This window comes from Petaurus breviceps, unplaced genomic scaffold (assembly GCF_028583685.1).
Source record: "Petaurus breviceps papuanus isolate PSGF00001 unplaced genomic scaffold, PetGlider_PUasm1.0 523, whole genome shotgun sequence".
Classification (NCBI taxonomy): domain Eukaryota; kingdom Metazoa; phylum Chordata; class Mammalia; order Diprotodontia; family Petauridae; genus Petaurus; species Petaurus breviceps.
Genome location: NW_027186356.1, coordinates 2,126,816 through 2,145,020, shown reverse-complemented (window position 1 = coordinate 2,145,020; position 18,205 = coordinate 2,126,816). Strand labels below are relative to the sequence as shown.

The 18,205-nt window shown below is 48.3% G+C and overlaps 1 protein-coding gene and 1 pseudogene across 3 annotated transcripts in view; one reads left to right on the top strand and one right to left on the bottom strand.

Annotated features, from left to right (window-relative positions):
• Nucleotides 1-18,205, bottom strand: part of MED16 (mediator complex subunit 16) — a 37,877-nt gene that overhangs the window by 6,934 nt on the left and 12,738 nt on the right. For all 3 annotated transcript variants that reach the window (XM_069102048.1, XM_069102049.1, XM_069102046.1), the window contains 5 exons: nt 11,587-11,742; nt 7,582-7,793; nt 4,352-4,558; nt 1,478-1,688; nt 144-277 (listed from right to left, as the gene is read on the bottom strand). In XM_069102048.1, the coding sequence (XP_068958149.1) occupies nt 144-277; nt 1,478-1,688; nt 4,352-4,558; nt 7,582-7,793; nt 11,587-11,742 (920 nt within the window). The remainder of the gene's footprint in view (nt 1-143; nt 278-1,477; nt 1,689-4,351; nt 4,559-7,581; nt 7,794-11,586; nt 11,743-18,205) is intronic.
• LOC138172238 (nucleolus and neural progenitor protein pseudogene) lies at nt 15,158-17,216 on the top strand (annotated as a pseudogene).

Sequence of the window (18,205 nt, the reverse complement as noted above, 5' to 3'; positions counted from 1 at the left end):
AGAAGAGGAGACACCAGGCCAGCCTCCTAGCCTCCTGCCCACTCTGGTAGAGCACCAGGGAGGCGAGAGGAGGAGACGCCACGCCAGCCTCCTAACCTCCTGCCCGCTGTGGCAGAGCACAGGGGAGGCTAAAGCACCCTCACCTGGTTGGGTAGGCTGGCCAAGAGGTAGAGGACAAAGTCTCCCACCCACTGGATCAGCTGCTGCAAGGACTGTAGGGTCGTCATCTCCAATACAAACTCTTCTGTCTTCAGGTTGATCATCACCTTGTCAATATCTATAATCAGAACAAGGTGCACAGATTAAAATCTTGGAAGTCAGGGGATGTCGGAAGTGGAACTGCCTTTAGAGGGTCAGATGTGGAAGGGCCCTGAGAACACAGAACCTAAACTTCCATCTTGTTGGTCTCTAGTCGAGCACAGCTTTCTCGGGGAGCCAGCTTTTCCAGATGTTCATCACTGGAGGTGCCACTCATCCACAGCAGGACCAGCTCCCACTCGTCCTCACTGCCACGTCTCCCCTTCCACCTGCAGGAGTCCCTCCCTGTCTTAGTGTACTGGGTGTGAGGCTCCCAAATGGGATGCTGCAACACTCTGGTCTACCATGAAGACATCCTGACCAGGTTTAGAGAGTGAATTTCCTAACTCCTCTCTACCAGTCTCTCGACCTGGAGGAAGGAGGGGCTGAGACAGGTTACGTGGCCCATAAAGCATTCTGCCATCAATGGGAGGCAGTATAAGGTGAAAGAACTTTGGGAGGCAGCAAACTGGCAAGGATGACAAAGACTGAGATGGGTCAGTGCAGGAGGGGCACCCCAAGACACTGCTGAGGGAGCTACGAGTCAGCCCAACTGTTCTAGAAAACCCAGCAATTCCACTCCTAGATTCCTATGCTGAGAACGGCCCCATCTGTACCAAACTATCCACAGCAGCCCTTTCTATGATGGTGCACAGTGGGCATCCACCACCTGGGAAATGGCTGAACAAACTGTGCTACCTGAAAGTAAAAGCATCACTGTGCAATCAGAAATAAGGAATATAAAGAAGCCAGGGAAATGCAGGAAGTCTTTTGTGAACTGAGCCTGAGGAAAGTTGTGGGAACAACACAGCTGACAGTGAAAATAACACACAACAAAAGAACACACAAATGAAGCCAAGTTCAGACTCAATGTAAAGACCAGCACTGATCCAGAAGAAGAGGGGGCAGGCCTCTCTCTTCTCAGGAGAGGGGTGGGGGACGATGGGTACAGAATGTTGCCTACGTATTCAGAAGCGGTTATCGTACTAAGTAGATTTTTTTTCCTTAACTATTTTTCTTTGTCAAAAGGAAGAATTCAACATGAAATAATCAATGGGCAGTCACAAGATGATCTGTGATTTACAAACATCTAAAGTACTCCACCTACTCTAATAATCACAGTTGTCTTGGGAAGAACACAGAGAATGAGGTGAGAATGGGCAGCCATCGTGAGCCCTACCTACGTCGGTGATCTTGGAGCAGATTTCGGTCAGCCGGTCCCCAGGACTCTTGTCTGGAGTGTTCAGGAAGTGAGGCCGAAGCAGAGATTTCAGGGTGGAGCTGATGGCAATCAGGAAGAGCTTGGCGTGGTAATCACAGACCCGGGCCACAGTGCAGGAGGAGAGCTTACACAGGGAAGCTTTCATGGCCACAATCCGAGTGGAGAGCACCTGGCCAACAGATGCACACCGAGAAGCTTGTAGCCCAAGACTGAGAAGGGTCTAAGTGAGCTGGGTGGCAGGCCCAGGAGCTCCTTTCACTATATTAAAAATGCCTGTTAACTAAGCACCTGGACCAACCCTGATGACTAGAGAAAGGGATTGAAACGAAAGGCCTCCAGGCTCCACGCCACTGCCTAAGGCTTTAGCACAAAGTAACTAAACAAACCCAGGCCTCCAGGCGGGAAGACCCTGCTGTGGGCGCCCCTCGGGACTTGGGCAGCCAAGTCCCTGCACAGCCTGGCCCTGCCCTCACCAGGCACTAGCCTTCCATGGATTCTCTGCACTACTCTTCATCCTCTCGCCCCAATGACTGGAGAGGACCATTCCCTTTATTTCTGGATGATGGAATGCCTCCCTTTCCTCAAAGCCCAACTTCTATGCTGCTGCCTCCACAAAGCCTTCCCTGACACTGCTCCCTCCCCCTTCAAATACTTCCCATTAGTCATTATTAATTATTTAAGCACCTGCTTATCAGGGTTCTCTATGCACATTGTCCCTTCCTAGAATTGGGTCTAGATCCTATCTTGGCATCCTCTGAGCCAAGACCTTAGCACAGCATTACAAAAGGAAACCAATTCTATTGAATTAAAGATGCTGGCTCTTACTGTTTCCTGAAGGAGGTGTCTGATGACTAGACCAGACACCCTGCCCAGGTCACAAAGCGGGAGGGATGACTATAAGCTTAGGGTAGGCCAGAGGCAGTGAATGCTGAAAGACTCACTCGGCTTGACAGCGTTCTACTAATCCCATTTTTCTCTGCAAGGACCAAGAAGGAAGCCCAGGCACAAGCTTCTGACAGCTCCAAGCTACGGCAGCCATATTAAAATAACCGACAACTTGTTCTCCTACAGATGCCAGCCTTTTACCAATGCCAGGCCCCAAATGATGACTCCGCAGAGAGTGTAATCAAGGCTCAAACACATCTTCCCTGCCCTCAGCAGCTTGCACAGCAGCTTAGAACGCCCACGTGTAAGGATCAGTCTAACTTGTACAGACTTGTAGACATGCCTTGTCTTCTCCACTAGACTGCAAGCTTAATGAAGGCAGGAGCTGTGTCTTATTTATTTCTCTATCTTCCTGCTCCACTTGCAGGAACAAGCACCACAGAGCAGGTGATGAGCCCCCATCGGTGGGGCTCCTGCCACTTCTCCTCTTCAGGGGGAACAATGGAAAGAGATCTGAGTTAACTGAATTCAATCCAATCAGAAGACCTGGGCTCAAGCCCCTGCTTTGCCTTACTGACTCACCTTGGGCAAGTCTGTTCCCTCTGTCTCTCAGTTTCTTCTTCTGTAAAATTAAATCCCTTCTTCGAAGGAGTTCAGAGAAACTCAAATGGGAAAGGATTTAAAAGTCATTTAATGCAACTCCTGACAACATCCCAAGCAGATGGTTCATAAGTTTTCATTTAGAAAATCTAGGCATAACTAATATTCCTTCCAGCTCTAAAATTCTATGAAACATTTACAACTTCCCCATTAGAAGAATCTGTCCATGAAAACCAATCTCTGGGCTCTTGGTTTCTTGAAGGACCCACACTAGCAATGTCGAGACTGAGTCACACTGTCACAAGGTACTTCTAGAAAAACCAGATCCGAAGATGAAGCTCCCAAAACATTAGGCAAGTCACTAAAAAGGTCCAGCATCCCTTACACTGAAGTAGTGAATATCTTTACCATTCCATGAACCCACACAGAATATACAACAGATGAGCTGGAAAGAAACTCAGCAGTCATCCAGACCACAGAGAGATTTTAGGGATCCATGAACTTGGATGGGGAGAAAAATGACATGTTTAATTCAATAGGATTGGTTTCCTTTTGTAATATTATGCATTTTATCTTATGTATTAAAAACAAACAAACAAAAAGTGATTCTGAAGCAACTAGGTGACAGAGTGGATAAAGCAAGGACCCTGAAGTCAGGAGGACCTGAGTTCAAATCCAGCCTCAGATACTTACTAGCTGTGTGACCCTGGGCAAGTCACTTAACCCAGACTGCCTCAAAAACTAACACACACACCCCCCCAACATACACAGGGATCCACAGGCTTCACCTGGCTGCCAAAGAGGCCCAGGACACAAAAATGGTGAAGAAGCTCTGGGATCCAAGACCCTCTTTCAAAGAGGAGAAAACTAAGGCCCAGAGAAGCCAAACACTCTGATTCCTGGTCATTTGGCTACTTAATGAGGAGTCAGAATAAAACCATCTGAGAGGACAACTAACCCTGAAACAGTCCATATTATAGACTAAGTGCCATGCACACTGGTAAGACCACAGGCACTAAGGTGTGACAAAGGGGCAGTTCTGCAGCGTTTCAATGCCTCAATTTTGCACGCTGCACTCTTAGGGAGCCTCCCAGGCCGGTGGTCTAACCCCGTCCCAGCAGGGTGAGCCGGGTGATCAGCAGCGTTCCAGGTCTGCTGGCATGTGGACACCTCCTGGGCTCACCCTCGAGCCGGGTGGCTGAATCTGCCTCCCCATGCCCGGGCCAGGGCCCCGCTGACCCGCTCACCCACTGCAGCCCTCCCCACGCCCGGGCCAGGGCCCCGCTGACCTGCTCACCTGCTGCAGCCCTCCCCACGCCTGGGCCAGGGCCCCGCTGACCCGCTCACCTGCTGTAGCGCCGCGTTCTGACGCATGTACTCTTCATGGAGCTTTTCCACCAAGTTCTGTACCATGTTGGGCTGCACGTGCAGCAGGATGTCCCACCAGTCATAGCCCGTCACCATGCAGTACTCCAGCAAGAAGAGCAGATGGCGCAGGGACATGTTCATGTCCAGGGCGTGGCCCATGGAGGGCGAGATTCGGAGCATGCTTAGCTAACGGCAGAGACAAAACCCTCTGTCAGAGCCTTTAATCTTCCTGCTGGTTCAAGCAGCATCTTCTGGGACAGGCAGAAGCAGAAGGGGCAGAAGGCCTGGTCTAAATCCTAGTCCTTACACTCAACAGCCCTGGTCTAACCTCAACAAGCCTCAGCTTCTTCCCCCATCATATGACTTACACTCACTCAACTCAACAAGTGTTCTGTGACTCTTAAGAAAACTCCCCACATGGGTCTTATCTGTGTGTGCATGTGGCTGTCCCCACTGCACTGTGAGCCCCTCAAGGGCAGGCACCATCCTTTGTCCTCCTCTGCCTTCCCAGGGCTGAGCACAGCGCCTGCCACACAGTAGGAGCTTTACAAATATTTGTTGACTTGGCTTGGCAGTAAAATACAAAGATGATTGCAACTTTATGAGGTGGGATCAGAGACATTCAGTTACTTGTCCAAGGTCACAAAGCAAGTCAGCGACACCCAAACGAAGATACAAGACCCTCCCTTAATGGTTAAGAGTTCAGCTAGAGTAAGGAAAGAGAACAAGGGCATTTGGGAAAGGCTTTCACTAACCAAGGAAGATACAAAATGGGGATTCCCATATTATCCCTCAGTTAAACAAATATTTAATATTAAACCACCTGGGTCCCTCCGTGCCCTGAGCACTCCAATGAGCCAGAGTTTCACTTCCTTGGCGCCCTCTTTGATTGTCTATAGAAAATGAAACTGCTCTGCAGAATCTGAGCATGTCAGCCCTGGCAGAGGCTGGGGGATGATCGGGCTGGCACAACCAGCAACAAGCACCCCCTCTCCAATAACCCAGAGAGCTCCTGGCGTCCCCCAAAGGAGGGGAGGCAGCCACTTCTGGGCAGCTCTAACAGCAGGAGCAGTGAGTCACAATCTACCGAGCTCCTCTTCCTACTTCTGGGGCCAAGCCAAACAAAGCCATCCTTCCTGCGCATGGTCCCTCTAGTGCCCCAACACTAATGTGCTCTCCAGCCCAAGATCCCTTTTCATCCCTAGGTTCTACAACGGGTCCTCTCGTGACATCTTTGCCACCCACTATGGTCACCCTAACCTTGTTCCTTCTGAGACAGGGCTCCCCAGAGGAGGGTATGACCAGGCCAGGGGCAGCAGGACCATTGTACCTTCCTCACTCCAGATACCACGCTTCTATCACCACAGCAGACCAATGCACATGATCTCTTTGGTCTCCCCATTCATGGCATACACAACTCATACTGGGCATATGAAAACGGCAGCAGTGGGTAGCACAGTGGACAGAATGCCAGGCTTGGAGTCAGGAAGACTTGAGTTCAAATCCAGCTTCAGATATCTGGTAGCCATGTGACCTTGCGCAAGTCATTTAATCTTTGTTTGCCTCAGTTTCCTCATCTGTCAAATGGAGATTATAATAGCACCCCCCTCCCCAGGGTGTTGTAAAGATCAAATGAGCTAAGTCTGTAGGGCACTCAGCCCAGTGCCAGGCACACAGTAAGCACTGTGCAAATTCTAATTGTTATTGCTATTGCTGTGGTTATATGGAATGCTGCACAGCCCACATCTGCCTTATCCATGGGCAAGAAAGGAGCATCTTTCCCTTCTTTCAGAGATTTCCCTATCATTTCATCGGCAGAAAACACACCCATGTGAACCCTGGTCAAACAAGGAGTGGGAGGTCCGCACTAGGACACTGCTGGCATCTGAAATAACCAGACTAGCACCCATTCCTCAGCTGCCAAGGCTGCCCTGGGCTGAGCGGCTCAGGGAGGACCTCAGTCAGACGCTGCATTCACGTGTGGTCGGCACAGACATCTGGAAAGCAGCAGGGATCGTCCACTGGAGGCCCTTGTAAGACACCACAGCTGGAGACCGCACCAGAAGAGCTAAAGCAGCCTGGATTCCTTCCAGCCACACCTGCACCGTTATGATGATCTAAGAGGAGGTGCTGAGCGGGAGGTAGGTGGGAGTCAGGAGAGGCTGTGGAAGGCCCAGTCCTGCCTGCCCAGAGACAAAGGCCCTGTCTGCCAGGAAAGATGGGCCCAGGGAGGCTTTGGGGTGGGCCAGACAGGCTGTCAGGGCCATGGCCTCCCCAGTCTCCAAATTTCCTTCTCCTACATTATCTTCCTGGTTCTGAGAACCAGCCCTTGCTCCTTCATGCTTTGCCTCCCTACCAATCTGGCTTAGTTTTCTGGTTTAAACAAGGGCCCCTCCCAAGCTGACCCAGTCTCCTGGACCCTGAGGGAGAATTTTTTTTCCCCATTTCCAGGGGAATCTGCCTAATCCCTGGATTTGTAGCACCTGTCCTGTAGACAGTAAGAACCATTAACCAGATCCCTGCTTTTATCCTACTTCCTTTTTGTTTGTTTAGGGTTTTATTGTTTTGCTGTTGTTTTAATTTATTATTTATTCATCCTACTTCTCTGAAAGTAGGTGGATACCTAAATAAATTCAATTCCCAGAAACCCTGCTTCTGAGTCATCACTAGGAAAGTTAGCAATTTAATCCCCCCTTCAACAAATAAGGGGGGCATGAGTGCTGTGTAGCTGAAAGAACACTGGGTTAGCACTTGTCAGGAGACTTGGATTCCAATCCTCCCTGCTCACTGTGAGTCTCTGTTTCTTCATCTGTAAAATGGGAGGTTGGGGAGAGCAGATTAGTTTCAAGGTCTGTCCTTTCCAGCTCAGACAGTCTGTGTTCTAGGGGATCCTGTCCCTATGGGGAGCTAGGCAGTACAGTGAACAGAGCGTTGGGCCTGGAGTCAGGAAGACCTGCATTCACATCTGGCCTCACACTTATTTGTAAAGCACTTAGCCTAGTGCCCAGCACACGGTAGGCATTTAATAAATGCTTATTTCCTTCCTTTCCTCAGACCTGGTCCTTATACTCTAGTCACACAGTAAGAGAGACCTTCCTATAGGGTCTATAGGCCCTGTGAGAGTCACCTTACAAGGTTCTGAGGGAAAATCAGATCAGAGAAGGCTGAGTCTCTGCTAAGGCAGGGCTTACTGGACAGGAAACAATTACCTTTCCGTGGTTATCGATGCCTACGAGCGCCAGCGAGGTCCAAGAGAGCTGCATAGCTTTAAAGTGGATTGATGGGCCTGCAGTACGCTGCCTTTTGATGGCTTGTTCGTCCACTGGGCGTTGGGTGGAGGAGCCGTAGAACATGGCCATCGTCTGCAGGGAGAGTCGGTGGACGATGTGGACGCTGCCATCATGAAAGGCCAGAGCCAGACCTGGGAGCAGGAGAAACACTCAGGATCACAGAGCCAAACAAGCATCCCTGAGGAGGAGGAAGGCCCTTGAATCTGATCCAAGTTCCTCATTTTACAGATGAGGAAACTGAGGCCCAAGATAAGCAGCACCTTTCTAAGGGTCACCCACAGTGCAGTAAGTGGCAGAGCTGAGATTAGAACCCAGACCTGGCTCTCAGTGGCAGTGTGCTCAGGGCACGACATGGCTACCGGGAGGTGCGTGTAAGGTGCCACCTTCCTCCCCAAGGGAACAAAACCTTAGTAGAGTTCCTAAAACTGTCTGTCTTCTAATATGGTTACTGACGTGCTGCCTTGATGACCACATACATATGTATAAGATCACAGGCACACAGAAGGGCCCTCAAAGACCACCAGTCTAATTCATCATTTTATAGGTATAGGTATCTAGACCGCCATGTAAAATTCTCCCCAGTTGCCCTGTAATTCCCAGAGACAACCTATTACCCAATAGGCCAGATGTGGAGACGTGATCAAAGCTGAGACAACTTGCCATCTATGGTGGGGGAAGAGGGACCAAGGAAATCTGGTTCATTGATGGACTTGCTGCCCCCCAAAGACACAAGATGTTCACTCCTGCCCTTACCCCTCCCTAAATGACAGTGGTCCTGCAAGGGTCAGGTCCAGCCCCACTTCCTCAAACCCCCATGACCTCTGGCACAGTGGGGAGACCCTCCAGCCTCCCAAAGTTATTGAAGGGCTTTGGGCACAATCTTGTCTTCACACTCATGCTGTGACTCCCTGGAGAGTAGGAACAGTGATTTTACACTATCATGTCCCCCAGCACCTACTGCACAGTCCTTGAATTTACTCAGGGCCTGCCTACTAGAGGCAAGGCTCTGTGCAAGGTTGGTGGGGAAGACGTTACAAGACCAGCCCCTGTGCTCCAGGACCTGTGGGACTTTGGGCATCATTTTACTTTCCTGGGCCTCAGTTTCCTCATCTGTAAAATGGGGGAGTTAGGCTAGATGGCCTCAGAGGACCATTTTGGCTCTAAATCTGTGACCTTATGACCTCATACTCAACTGGTGAGGAGGGGGGAGGCACAGTACATTTACTCAGATCAGAGAATAAAAGATCTTCTGAGGAGGGCCCTGAACTTGTTCTTTCACTACCTTGATGACTTCTTATCTCAGCAGAATTGATGACTTTTGTAATCCTATGTTATTTAACTTCATTTAAAAACACAATCTGAGAAAGCCTAGGAGTTGGGACACAAAGAAGGTGAAGAAGCCCAGACCCTGACTGGGAGGTGGCCCCAGACCTGAGCCTTGAAGGAAGTTAATACAAGGAAAAGGAAGGAAGGATTCTGATCCAGAAATGGAGACAGCAAACAGACCAGTCTGGCTGGAATGTGGACGGTGTGTGGTCGAGTGGGCTGAAACCTGCGGAGGGAGGATGGAGCCCCACCAGAAAGGAGTTTAAGGGCCAAGCTGAGCTACTGCTATTCCTACTTTGATCCTAGAGGCAATAGTGAGCCAGCAAAGCTTTCTGATCCCAGAGGAGTGACATGGCCACGCCTGTACTCCAGAAAGTGGAGGGACTACTGAGACACGGGAACTTCTGACTCTCGGTCACACAGGCCCTGTCAAAGGTCTGAAGAAGCCATCCCTTCCCTCTCCAATCCAGCATCCACATAGCTGCCCAAAGGATCTTAGAGAGAGCCTGGGACAACCCCCTTCCCCAGCCCCCCTCCACCATTTTACAGATGAGGAAACGGAGACCCAGAGAGGCTAACTGCATGACTTGCCCAGGGTCACACTGGTAGTAAATGACTGAGTCCATCCTCTGCTCTCTGCCCCCCCCCCCCGCCTCACCCCCACACTGTGCTCCCTTCTGGCACACAAGTGTGGCTATGTCAGCTTCTGAGGAGGTCAGGCTCATTCCCAAAGGTCTGTCACACTCTCAAATCCCCTCCATGCCTTCAGTAGATTCTTTTTCTTTTTAACCTTTCTCTCCCAATCATGTCCCTTCCCTGGGTCCCTCTGAACAGGAGGAAAAGAAAAGTGTCTTTCTAGTGAGCTCCTGTGACTGAATCTGAATCCTCTGCACTTGGCAGAATGGTTCTCAGAAAAACCCACAATCTTTCCTCTGTCTAGGAGAGGCAATGGCAAGGAAAAGGCCCAGGAGCCCAGGATCACTCCAAACCATGCTGTGAGATGACAGAGCAGACCCTCTATAGAGATGCTTAAATCTGTGTGATGGAAGGACAGAACAAGGGGACAGAACAAGCCAGGCTGACTGGCAAAGGGAGCTGGGCCCAGATGCCAAGTGGGTGGTGTCCAGCTAGGAAATGGAAGGGTGAAATAAAGTGTAGAGGTGGCTGTCCATCATTAGACAGGCCTGGTGAAGACCTGATGGCCTGGCTGGTCTGCCCCCCAGGGCTTGGGAAGGGAACAGATGGACGCCCTGGGATCCTCTCTAGGTCTTTTCTCATCCATGGCAAGGCAGTCCCTGGGCAGGCAGGCAGTGGCAGGGGGTGTCATGGCAGTGTGACTATGCTCAGCCTAGGCCCTGTGCCTAGAAGGCATGCTCAGTAGAGAGGAGCCTAGTCTGGGACCGACTATAAAGCAATTGTCTGAAACTACCCTCTGAACACTGTGGCACTGGAACCCTGCCACAGGCCTGGGAGGAGAGCCTGCAGCCCTAGAATCCAGGGAAACTTGACCTCCCATTTTAGTCATATTTCCTATTCTTTTCCCTCTTATTGCTACATCTTATTTACTTAAGTTTCACAGCCAAACATTTCCTTCCTCCCACACCGGTGAAGAATCCCTCAAAACAGGGAATTTTTTTACAAAGGAAGACAACTATCAACCCACCAAGTCAAAGAGCGTTTTAGGTCCTTTCCTGGCCTCTCCTGGGCTGCTGGTGACAAAAGGCCCAAGAGTGAGTGATGGAAAAACAAGTCCTTCCCCTCCCTGGCCACCTATCTCGAGCTTTGAGGGGCAGACTGACCAACTGGGAGGCTATGTGCACACCCCACGCTTGGCCCAGAGCACCCCCAGACACCACCTCTGGAAAGAACAGGTCTGACGCCCTGATGCTTCCAAGCCTCAGGCGCAGACTTCTATGCTCCCAACAAGGATTTCTTTCTCTTTTTCTCTTGTGGCTCCATCCAACACACTCAGAACTTAATCTGTCTTTTAGGAGTGGGTTTCAGATTTGGCAGGTGTGGGGTCATAAGAGCACTGAACTGTTGGTTAGGAGACCCAGGCTGGAATCCCATCTCTGCTCTTAGCTGGTAAGCCACTTCCATTCTCTGGGCCTCAATCTCCTCATACAGAAAAAGGGGGGGTTAGGACTCTAAGTCCCTTTGCTCTGAATCCTATGATCTCATAAACCACTTAACCACACTAACTTTCCTCCTCTATTAAATGGGTACAATACCTCACTGCTTCCTCACCTCAGAGAGCTATTAACAAAGATCAAATGTAACATGCTCTGTACCCTGAAAAATGTTATCAAGGGTCAGTTATTATGTTTAATCCCGACCCCAAAACTTCTTCCTGGTTAACACAGGCCCTATTATAATATGTGTCCTCGAAACTTCAAGCGGTCTGGTAAAACTTATAGATCCCTTCACAGAAGAACGGATGCCCCAAGAGTCCTCTCGAGTACCGCCCCAGGTGTGTGTGAGGGTGAGTGTGTGCCCCCAAGAGTCCTCTCGTGTACCGCCCCAGGCGTATGTGAGGGTGAGTGTGTATATATGTACATAATGTACATCAGATCCCCAGCACCCCGGCTGGTGCCATACCTAACCCAGGGCAGAACTTGGTGTCACTGGCCACTTTCAGGTCGGTGTTGGTGAGTGAGATGGGCAGCTTGGGCAGGGCCACAGCAGACACGCGGTCCAGATCGTTGGTCGCTGAAAGAATCCGCCACTTGAGGATCATCGGCTGTTTGTCTCCAACTGAAAACACAGCATCAGAAAGAAAACAAACAAAACACTTGAGGGGGGTGGCATGAGTCATGTGTGTTATTTAATATAATTGAAGCTAAAAGACCTTTTCTGGGCTTGTTCCCGTCAGCAACTCTAAAAAGGGAACAGCAGAGCAGGGAGCACATAAGAACTGATGAATTATCCTGAAGCTGGGCAAGGTCATTAAGGTAGCAAAGTGTGCCCTCTTTCCCATCTAATTACACTGTGTCCCACGGAGGTAGGAACAGGGAGGGCTGATGGCCTCTTCTTCAGGCAGTGCCAGAGAGAGCCAACCCCCCACCTCTTCAGACTGTTTGGAGAGGGTCACAAGTGCCTGGCTCTCAGGCATTCAGAAAGCTCAGAACATCCATTACCACTGAGCAGAAAGCAGCCTCTTTAATTCCATGTTTATATCTGTGCCTTTAAAAACACACCAAAGCACTGCTTAGATCTGGGGGTGGGAGGCAAAAGGGAAGTAAAAGGATGTGGGGCTGTTTCATTTTAATCCAATTAAATGGAAAGTACCCAGAGTCCTGAGCACTGGGAGGCAAACATTCATTCACTGAACCTTCAACTACTAAGTGCTGGTGGGTACAGGGCTCAGTGCTTGGCATTGGCAGAAACAGGGAGATCATACAGAAGTCTTGTCCTCAAGGAGATAACGATGGGGGGGAGTGATTAAGCCATGTGTTTAAACATAACAAAAGTTCAACTATAAATGAGTAAGAGTACAAAACGGGATGGGAGGAGTGAAAGAAGAGATCACGTTTAGATGGAGAGGATAGGTCAGAGAAACAAAGGGGGAGACTGCTGAATGAGGATGCTTTAGGGGGAAGGATGTCAAAAGGCAATGCTGGGGGTCAGATCAGAAAAACACAGAATGCATGTGGGGGAAGGAGAATAGATCATCTGGGAGTACAATAACACATAGCAGCAGCTGCTCTAACATTTCTCTAGTGTGACCAAATTTACAAAGCCCAGATTTTACAATGACCCTGTGCGGGATATGGTATGAGTACTGTAATCCCACTTCACTGATCAGAAACTGGTAGTTTCATCCCTGCCAGCAAAGGAAGGCAAGATTTTGGGAGGAGAAAGGAAGCTTCAGAAAGTGAACCACTGGTTTTGAAGATGAGGTGCGAGAATGGGATCTGGCTTTCTGGACCACGGCTTAAAATACAGGAATGGAGTAGCCTTAACAAGTGCTGGTAAAAATGCATTTGTCTCAGATCTTATAAATGTAATCCAAAGGGCTGCTACACAATCACTACGCTAATCTGGTGCTGGAGAGAACAGTTCAAAAGTAGCAAAGCAGCTGTAGAGGCAGCCAGAAATTCAGAGGAGACACAATCCAAGGAAGGAGCTAGCCACAAAGCCAGCCCGTGGCCTCAGATGTCTACGCACAAAGGCAAGGAGAGTGAACCAGAAACCCTGAGGCATGTGTCAAAAGTGGATGTGGGGAAGAACCAAACTGACTCCATTTTGTTCTGTATTTGCAATTTTGCTGTGTCTGATTCCTGTATGCGCTACAGGGTGAGCTGGAACAGCTGGCACCTTTCAATGTCTTCTTTCCTCCCTTAACTGGTACAAAAAGACTTAATTGCTGAAAGAGCTGTGAGCTCCCTATTACTGCGACTTCACAGTCAGGGTTTCTTTATTGGTGACAGGCCCACAAGAGCTAGCTGGTCGTCATCTCCCTGCTCCCTTATTATCTATCACCAAGGCAGCCCAAGCAATGGTCAACATCAGCAATGATGCTACTTTGGGCAGCAAGAGAGCATCGACAAATGCCTGGATAAGTGACATTCATGATGATTCATCCCCGGCTCATTCCCTGTTTCCCAAAATCTTCTCGTTTATCTTTTTGTCCTGGAGATTCATTGTGTCCTCCAGTGTTCCAGTAGGGCAGAGAGCTCCGCAGCTCCCCTCCCTCACCTAGACTGGCAGGGAGATCCTGACTTCATGCCCCTCATGGGGTGCTGGGTGCCTGGGCTTGAACCCCAGTTCCAAAATCACATCCCTCTCTCGCCTCAAAACACTGTCTCAGGCAGGCTCTCTCTAACTCAAGGGCAGCATGCCCTAGCAAAACACATATATCTCTTCCTGATAGAGAAGCCAGCTGCACCTATAGAACTTAGCAGTCTGAACCAGCTGTGTACTGGCTCATAAAGATATTTACTTCTCACTGGCCTATCACATGCATCCTAGACTTGGCCATATGCATACTCCCTTAAGCTTATCTTGTCTAACAAGACACTGATGGAGGCAGCCTAGGTATTTCTCAGTCAGCCCTGACTTAGTAAAGTTTCAGGTCTAAAACCACACCTCCCTGTAGCCTCCCATCTTGGGTTATTTCCCAGTGAACTCTGGGTAAAATACCTATGCAGTAGATATGAAAAGTGCATGTTCCTTTAAGAAATGACCACTCCTTAATACCACCCTGACTCGCCTAGTTAGCATATTTGGCAGGTTTTACTATAGTTTATCCTATACAAACTTCAGCTGCACTCCTCTAAGGTTGCATGTTCCCTAAGAACTCTTGCCCACTGAAAAGCTTAACAATAAACTTTCGCCACCTTGACTTAAAGAATGCTTGAGTCCGAGAATTCATCCCAGGCAACCTTGCCCTGAGAACTTTGGTCTTGGGATCCCTGTATCTCTGGGGGTTTCTCCCTCACCATTTCTGGCCCCTCAATACTCCCCAGCCCTCCTAACAAGGACATGTCTTACTCTCTCCCATAGCCAAGGATATACATTCTCCTTAATGAGCACACCTTTTTAAAATTACATAAACAGATGCACAAGATAAGCAGCCATCATTTGGACATGATACATCATTTTATCATTATTATACATCATTTAACATACAAATACCACTAGCCTACACACATTTCCATCAACTGTTTCAGATTCATGCTGGCTTACTGGTAGTAGCCAGTTGGACAATTAGGACAGTTAGGTGGCACCATGGTACACAGAGCACCAGGCCTGGAGTCAGGAAGACTCATATTCCTGTGTTCAAATCTTGCCTCAGACACTTACTAGCTGTGTGACCCTGGGCAAGTCACTTAACCTTGTTTGCCTCAGTTTCCTCATCTATAAAATGAGCTGGAGAAGAAAAAGGCAAATCACTCCAGTATCTCTGCCAAGAAAACCCCAAATGGGGTCAGTGAAGAGTCAGACATGACTGAAAATGACTGAAAAACAGTTGAACAATTCACACAACATATGGAAACAAATTTGATGTAGTTTTTACTGAGACTCGGATATATAATGACTGGAAGATGGACTTCCTCATCAAAAGGAACAGAAAAAACTAAAAAAGGAAAGAAGGAAGAGAACACTTATTTGAAGAAATGAAGAAACCAGTGGAAGGAAGCAGGGTAGAAGAACATTTGAGTTCAGAATGATAACTTATATCTCTCCCTCTCTCTGGCTTCAGCAGTGCCTTGCCTGCAGTAGGAGCCCTGAAACCAAGTGTGGGTCCCCAAGCCCGGGGAGTTTGAACACAGCAGCCATAGAAGACAAAGACAGAGTAATTGGTTCATACATTAAAGATGTGATAAAGGGGTTCCAGTGTCAGAATGTCATTGATGAGAAAAGGTCTGGATACAGAAACAGGTGTCTTACATGCGATCCTTTACAGTAATCACAATGAACTGTCACTACAAGGCGTATTTGGCTCTCAAACAGGTAGAACAGTGTCTCAAGCAAATGAACTGTGTGAACATGGAGGGATACATTCAAGATCTCTTTGAGCTGTGTCCCAAAGAAGATAAACTTGAAAATACAAAAAGTACATCATTCCCAGCTGGCCAGTTCTGGAGTTTGTGTTAATGAAGATTTTGGGGAACCTGCAAATTATTACTATGTTTATGATAGTGTTGCTGCAAAACATTTCTCTTGTCTGTGAAGCATCTTTGTTTGAAAGAATTCATCATTTTAAACAGTTATTATAGGATTGGTGAGCAGGGTATGGGTCCTGTATAAAGATGCTTAAAAAAAAACAAACTTGTCTCTTTATATAAGCCTTTGTTTAGGCTTCAGAAAGTATCCAGGATTCAACCGATGCCTTGTTTCAAAAATTTTACCTTTCCTGCTGAGCTTAAAGAATTTCTCGGAGAGGCCTATCTTGATGTCATTAAGAAAAAGGTGGAAGCTAAAGGAGGGCAAAATTGCTAAACAATTTCTAGCAGAAGAGAAATTACACAAGCCTGTTGAAGAAACAGCCTAAGAGATTCCCCAAAAAGCTAAACAAATGAAGATAAAGATAACAGATGATGTGGATGTTGGGAAAGCAGTGAAGAAGAGGAGAAGGTACAGAGAAACATCAGCAGGATTTGACCCGAAGGCCTTTCGCAGACAGCCACAGCACAAGCACCATGGATACCACCTTCAAGCCTGACTGCTCTGAAAGGAGAAGACAAAAGCCCTGGCTCATCCCAGCTGCTGCCAGAAACCTTGCACTGAGGATTGGGGAGGCACAATCTTTTACACAACTTTCAGAAGAAATTGCAAGCAGCCATTTTCTGGTGTAGACGCAAAAAACTGAAGTGTAAAGTCACCCTTCTGGGTGACAAACTCCCAAAAAGTAACCAGCTTAAACACGTGGGACGTTCAACAAGGTTGCAGCTTGCCCAAGAAATGGAACTGCATAAAACCCTCCAGCTGTAACTTCCTTCTCCATGGCTTGGGGGATGTGTCTTCAAAGTGCCACCTGAGACGAATCAGTTCACAGCATAAATTTATAAAGCAGCAGAGAGAGCTGCAGCCCACTGTTCTAAAGGAAATTCAACAGTATCTTTATCAGCCCGAGAGGGAGATGCTAAAATGACACTCTCAGACCTTACAGTTCATAGACCTGAACTGGCATTGAAAAAGAGCCAATTCACGGACAACAGAAATGCTAGTCTTACTGAAAATTGTAATGGTGCAGTGAAGTCACCAAAACTAGCTCCAGTGGAGGAAAATAATACTACGGCAGAAACTCTCAGAGACATAGATGACATTGATATTTTTCCTTCATTGGCAGTTTGGATGTGACATATGTGAAAGTGCTTTAGTTTATTCAGAAAGGAAGCAGCTCATACTTACGCCTGCTAGATGGGGCTCCATATTGTGCCTCTGTGTAGCGAGAGTTCTGCATTATACCCAGAAGCAATGGAGGTATCTGTATCCACAAAGAATTACTCCCCAAGTCCTGAAAGTGACTTTGAGAGGTCTCAGGGCCCCTGAGAGCTTGGACTGCTTTGATTTGTTTACCAAGGATTCTGGGTAGACTGGCTTTGAGGAAGTGTGTATATTTTGCAATAAGCGAGGTACCTAAAACTAAGTTTCTGCCTCGTTCAGGCCCCATACTCCTAGGCTGGCTCCAATGGATCCACTGTGCATGCTGTCAGACCGGAGGATGGAGGTATTCAAAAGGTCACCGTCTGATTTACTGGCTTAATTATAATATAATGACACCGCCACTTGTTACTTTTGTCCACAGGGTATCAAGATTTCTAGTTTTGGGTGACTGTGTTTTCCAGTTTTTATGCAACATAAATAAAACAGATCACCAAGGGGAGAAAAAGAATAGCTGACATGTACATAATACTTATAAGCTTTCTATAACAACAACAGCAGTAATAATAGCTAGCATTTATATAGTGCCTACTATGTTCCAGGACTGTGGTAGAAACTTCACAAACACTAACTTACGTCATCTTCGCACCGGCCCTGAGAGGCTCGGCTCATCCCATCCCCTAGGCAGATGTGAAAACAGAAGCAGAGTAAGTGACTTGCCCACCCGCTAAGTGTCTGAGGCTGGGATCTGAATTCTGGTCTTCCTGACTCCAGACCCAGTGCTCTAACCGCTGTGTCACCCAGCGTCTCACATGAGCCTCATGATAACTCTGAAAACACGTGCTGCTCTCCTCCTTGTACAGAAGGAAACTGCGGCTCAGAGAAGTCAAGTGTGACACTATGAAATGTCAAAGGGGAGACTCCAACCCAGATTTCTTCTGACTCCAGACCCAGGACTCTGCCCTACTGGAACACGGGAGGACACAATGAATGTCCAGAACAAAAAGATGAACAAGAAGAGGGGAACAGGCCTGGGATGAATCATCATGAACGCCAATTACCGGGCACTTTTGGGGCTCTCTTGCTGCCCAGAGCAGAGGAGCTGACCATTGCTTGGGCTGCCTTGGTGATAATAAGGGAGCAAGGAGACGATGACCAGCTCTTGTGGGCCTGTCAACAATGAAGAAACCCTGACAGTGAAGTCGAAGTAATGGGGAGCTCACAGGGATGTGACCAGCTCATCTCAGAATCTGGGACAGAGAAGGAGAGGGAAAGGGCACAGCCTGCCAAGCCCTCTAAATGTCCAAGAAGCAGAACAGGGGAAGAGTCCAAAGAAAGGACAGGAAGGATCCCACAGGAAGTCAGAAGTGGGAAGCCTTAAAGAATG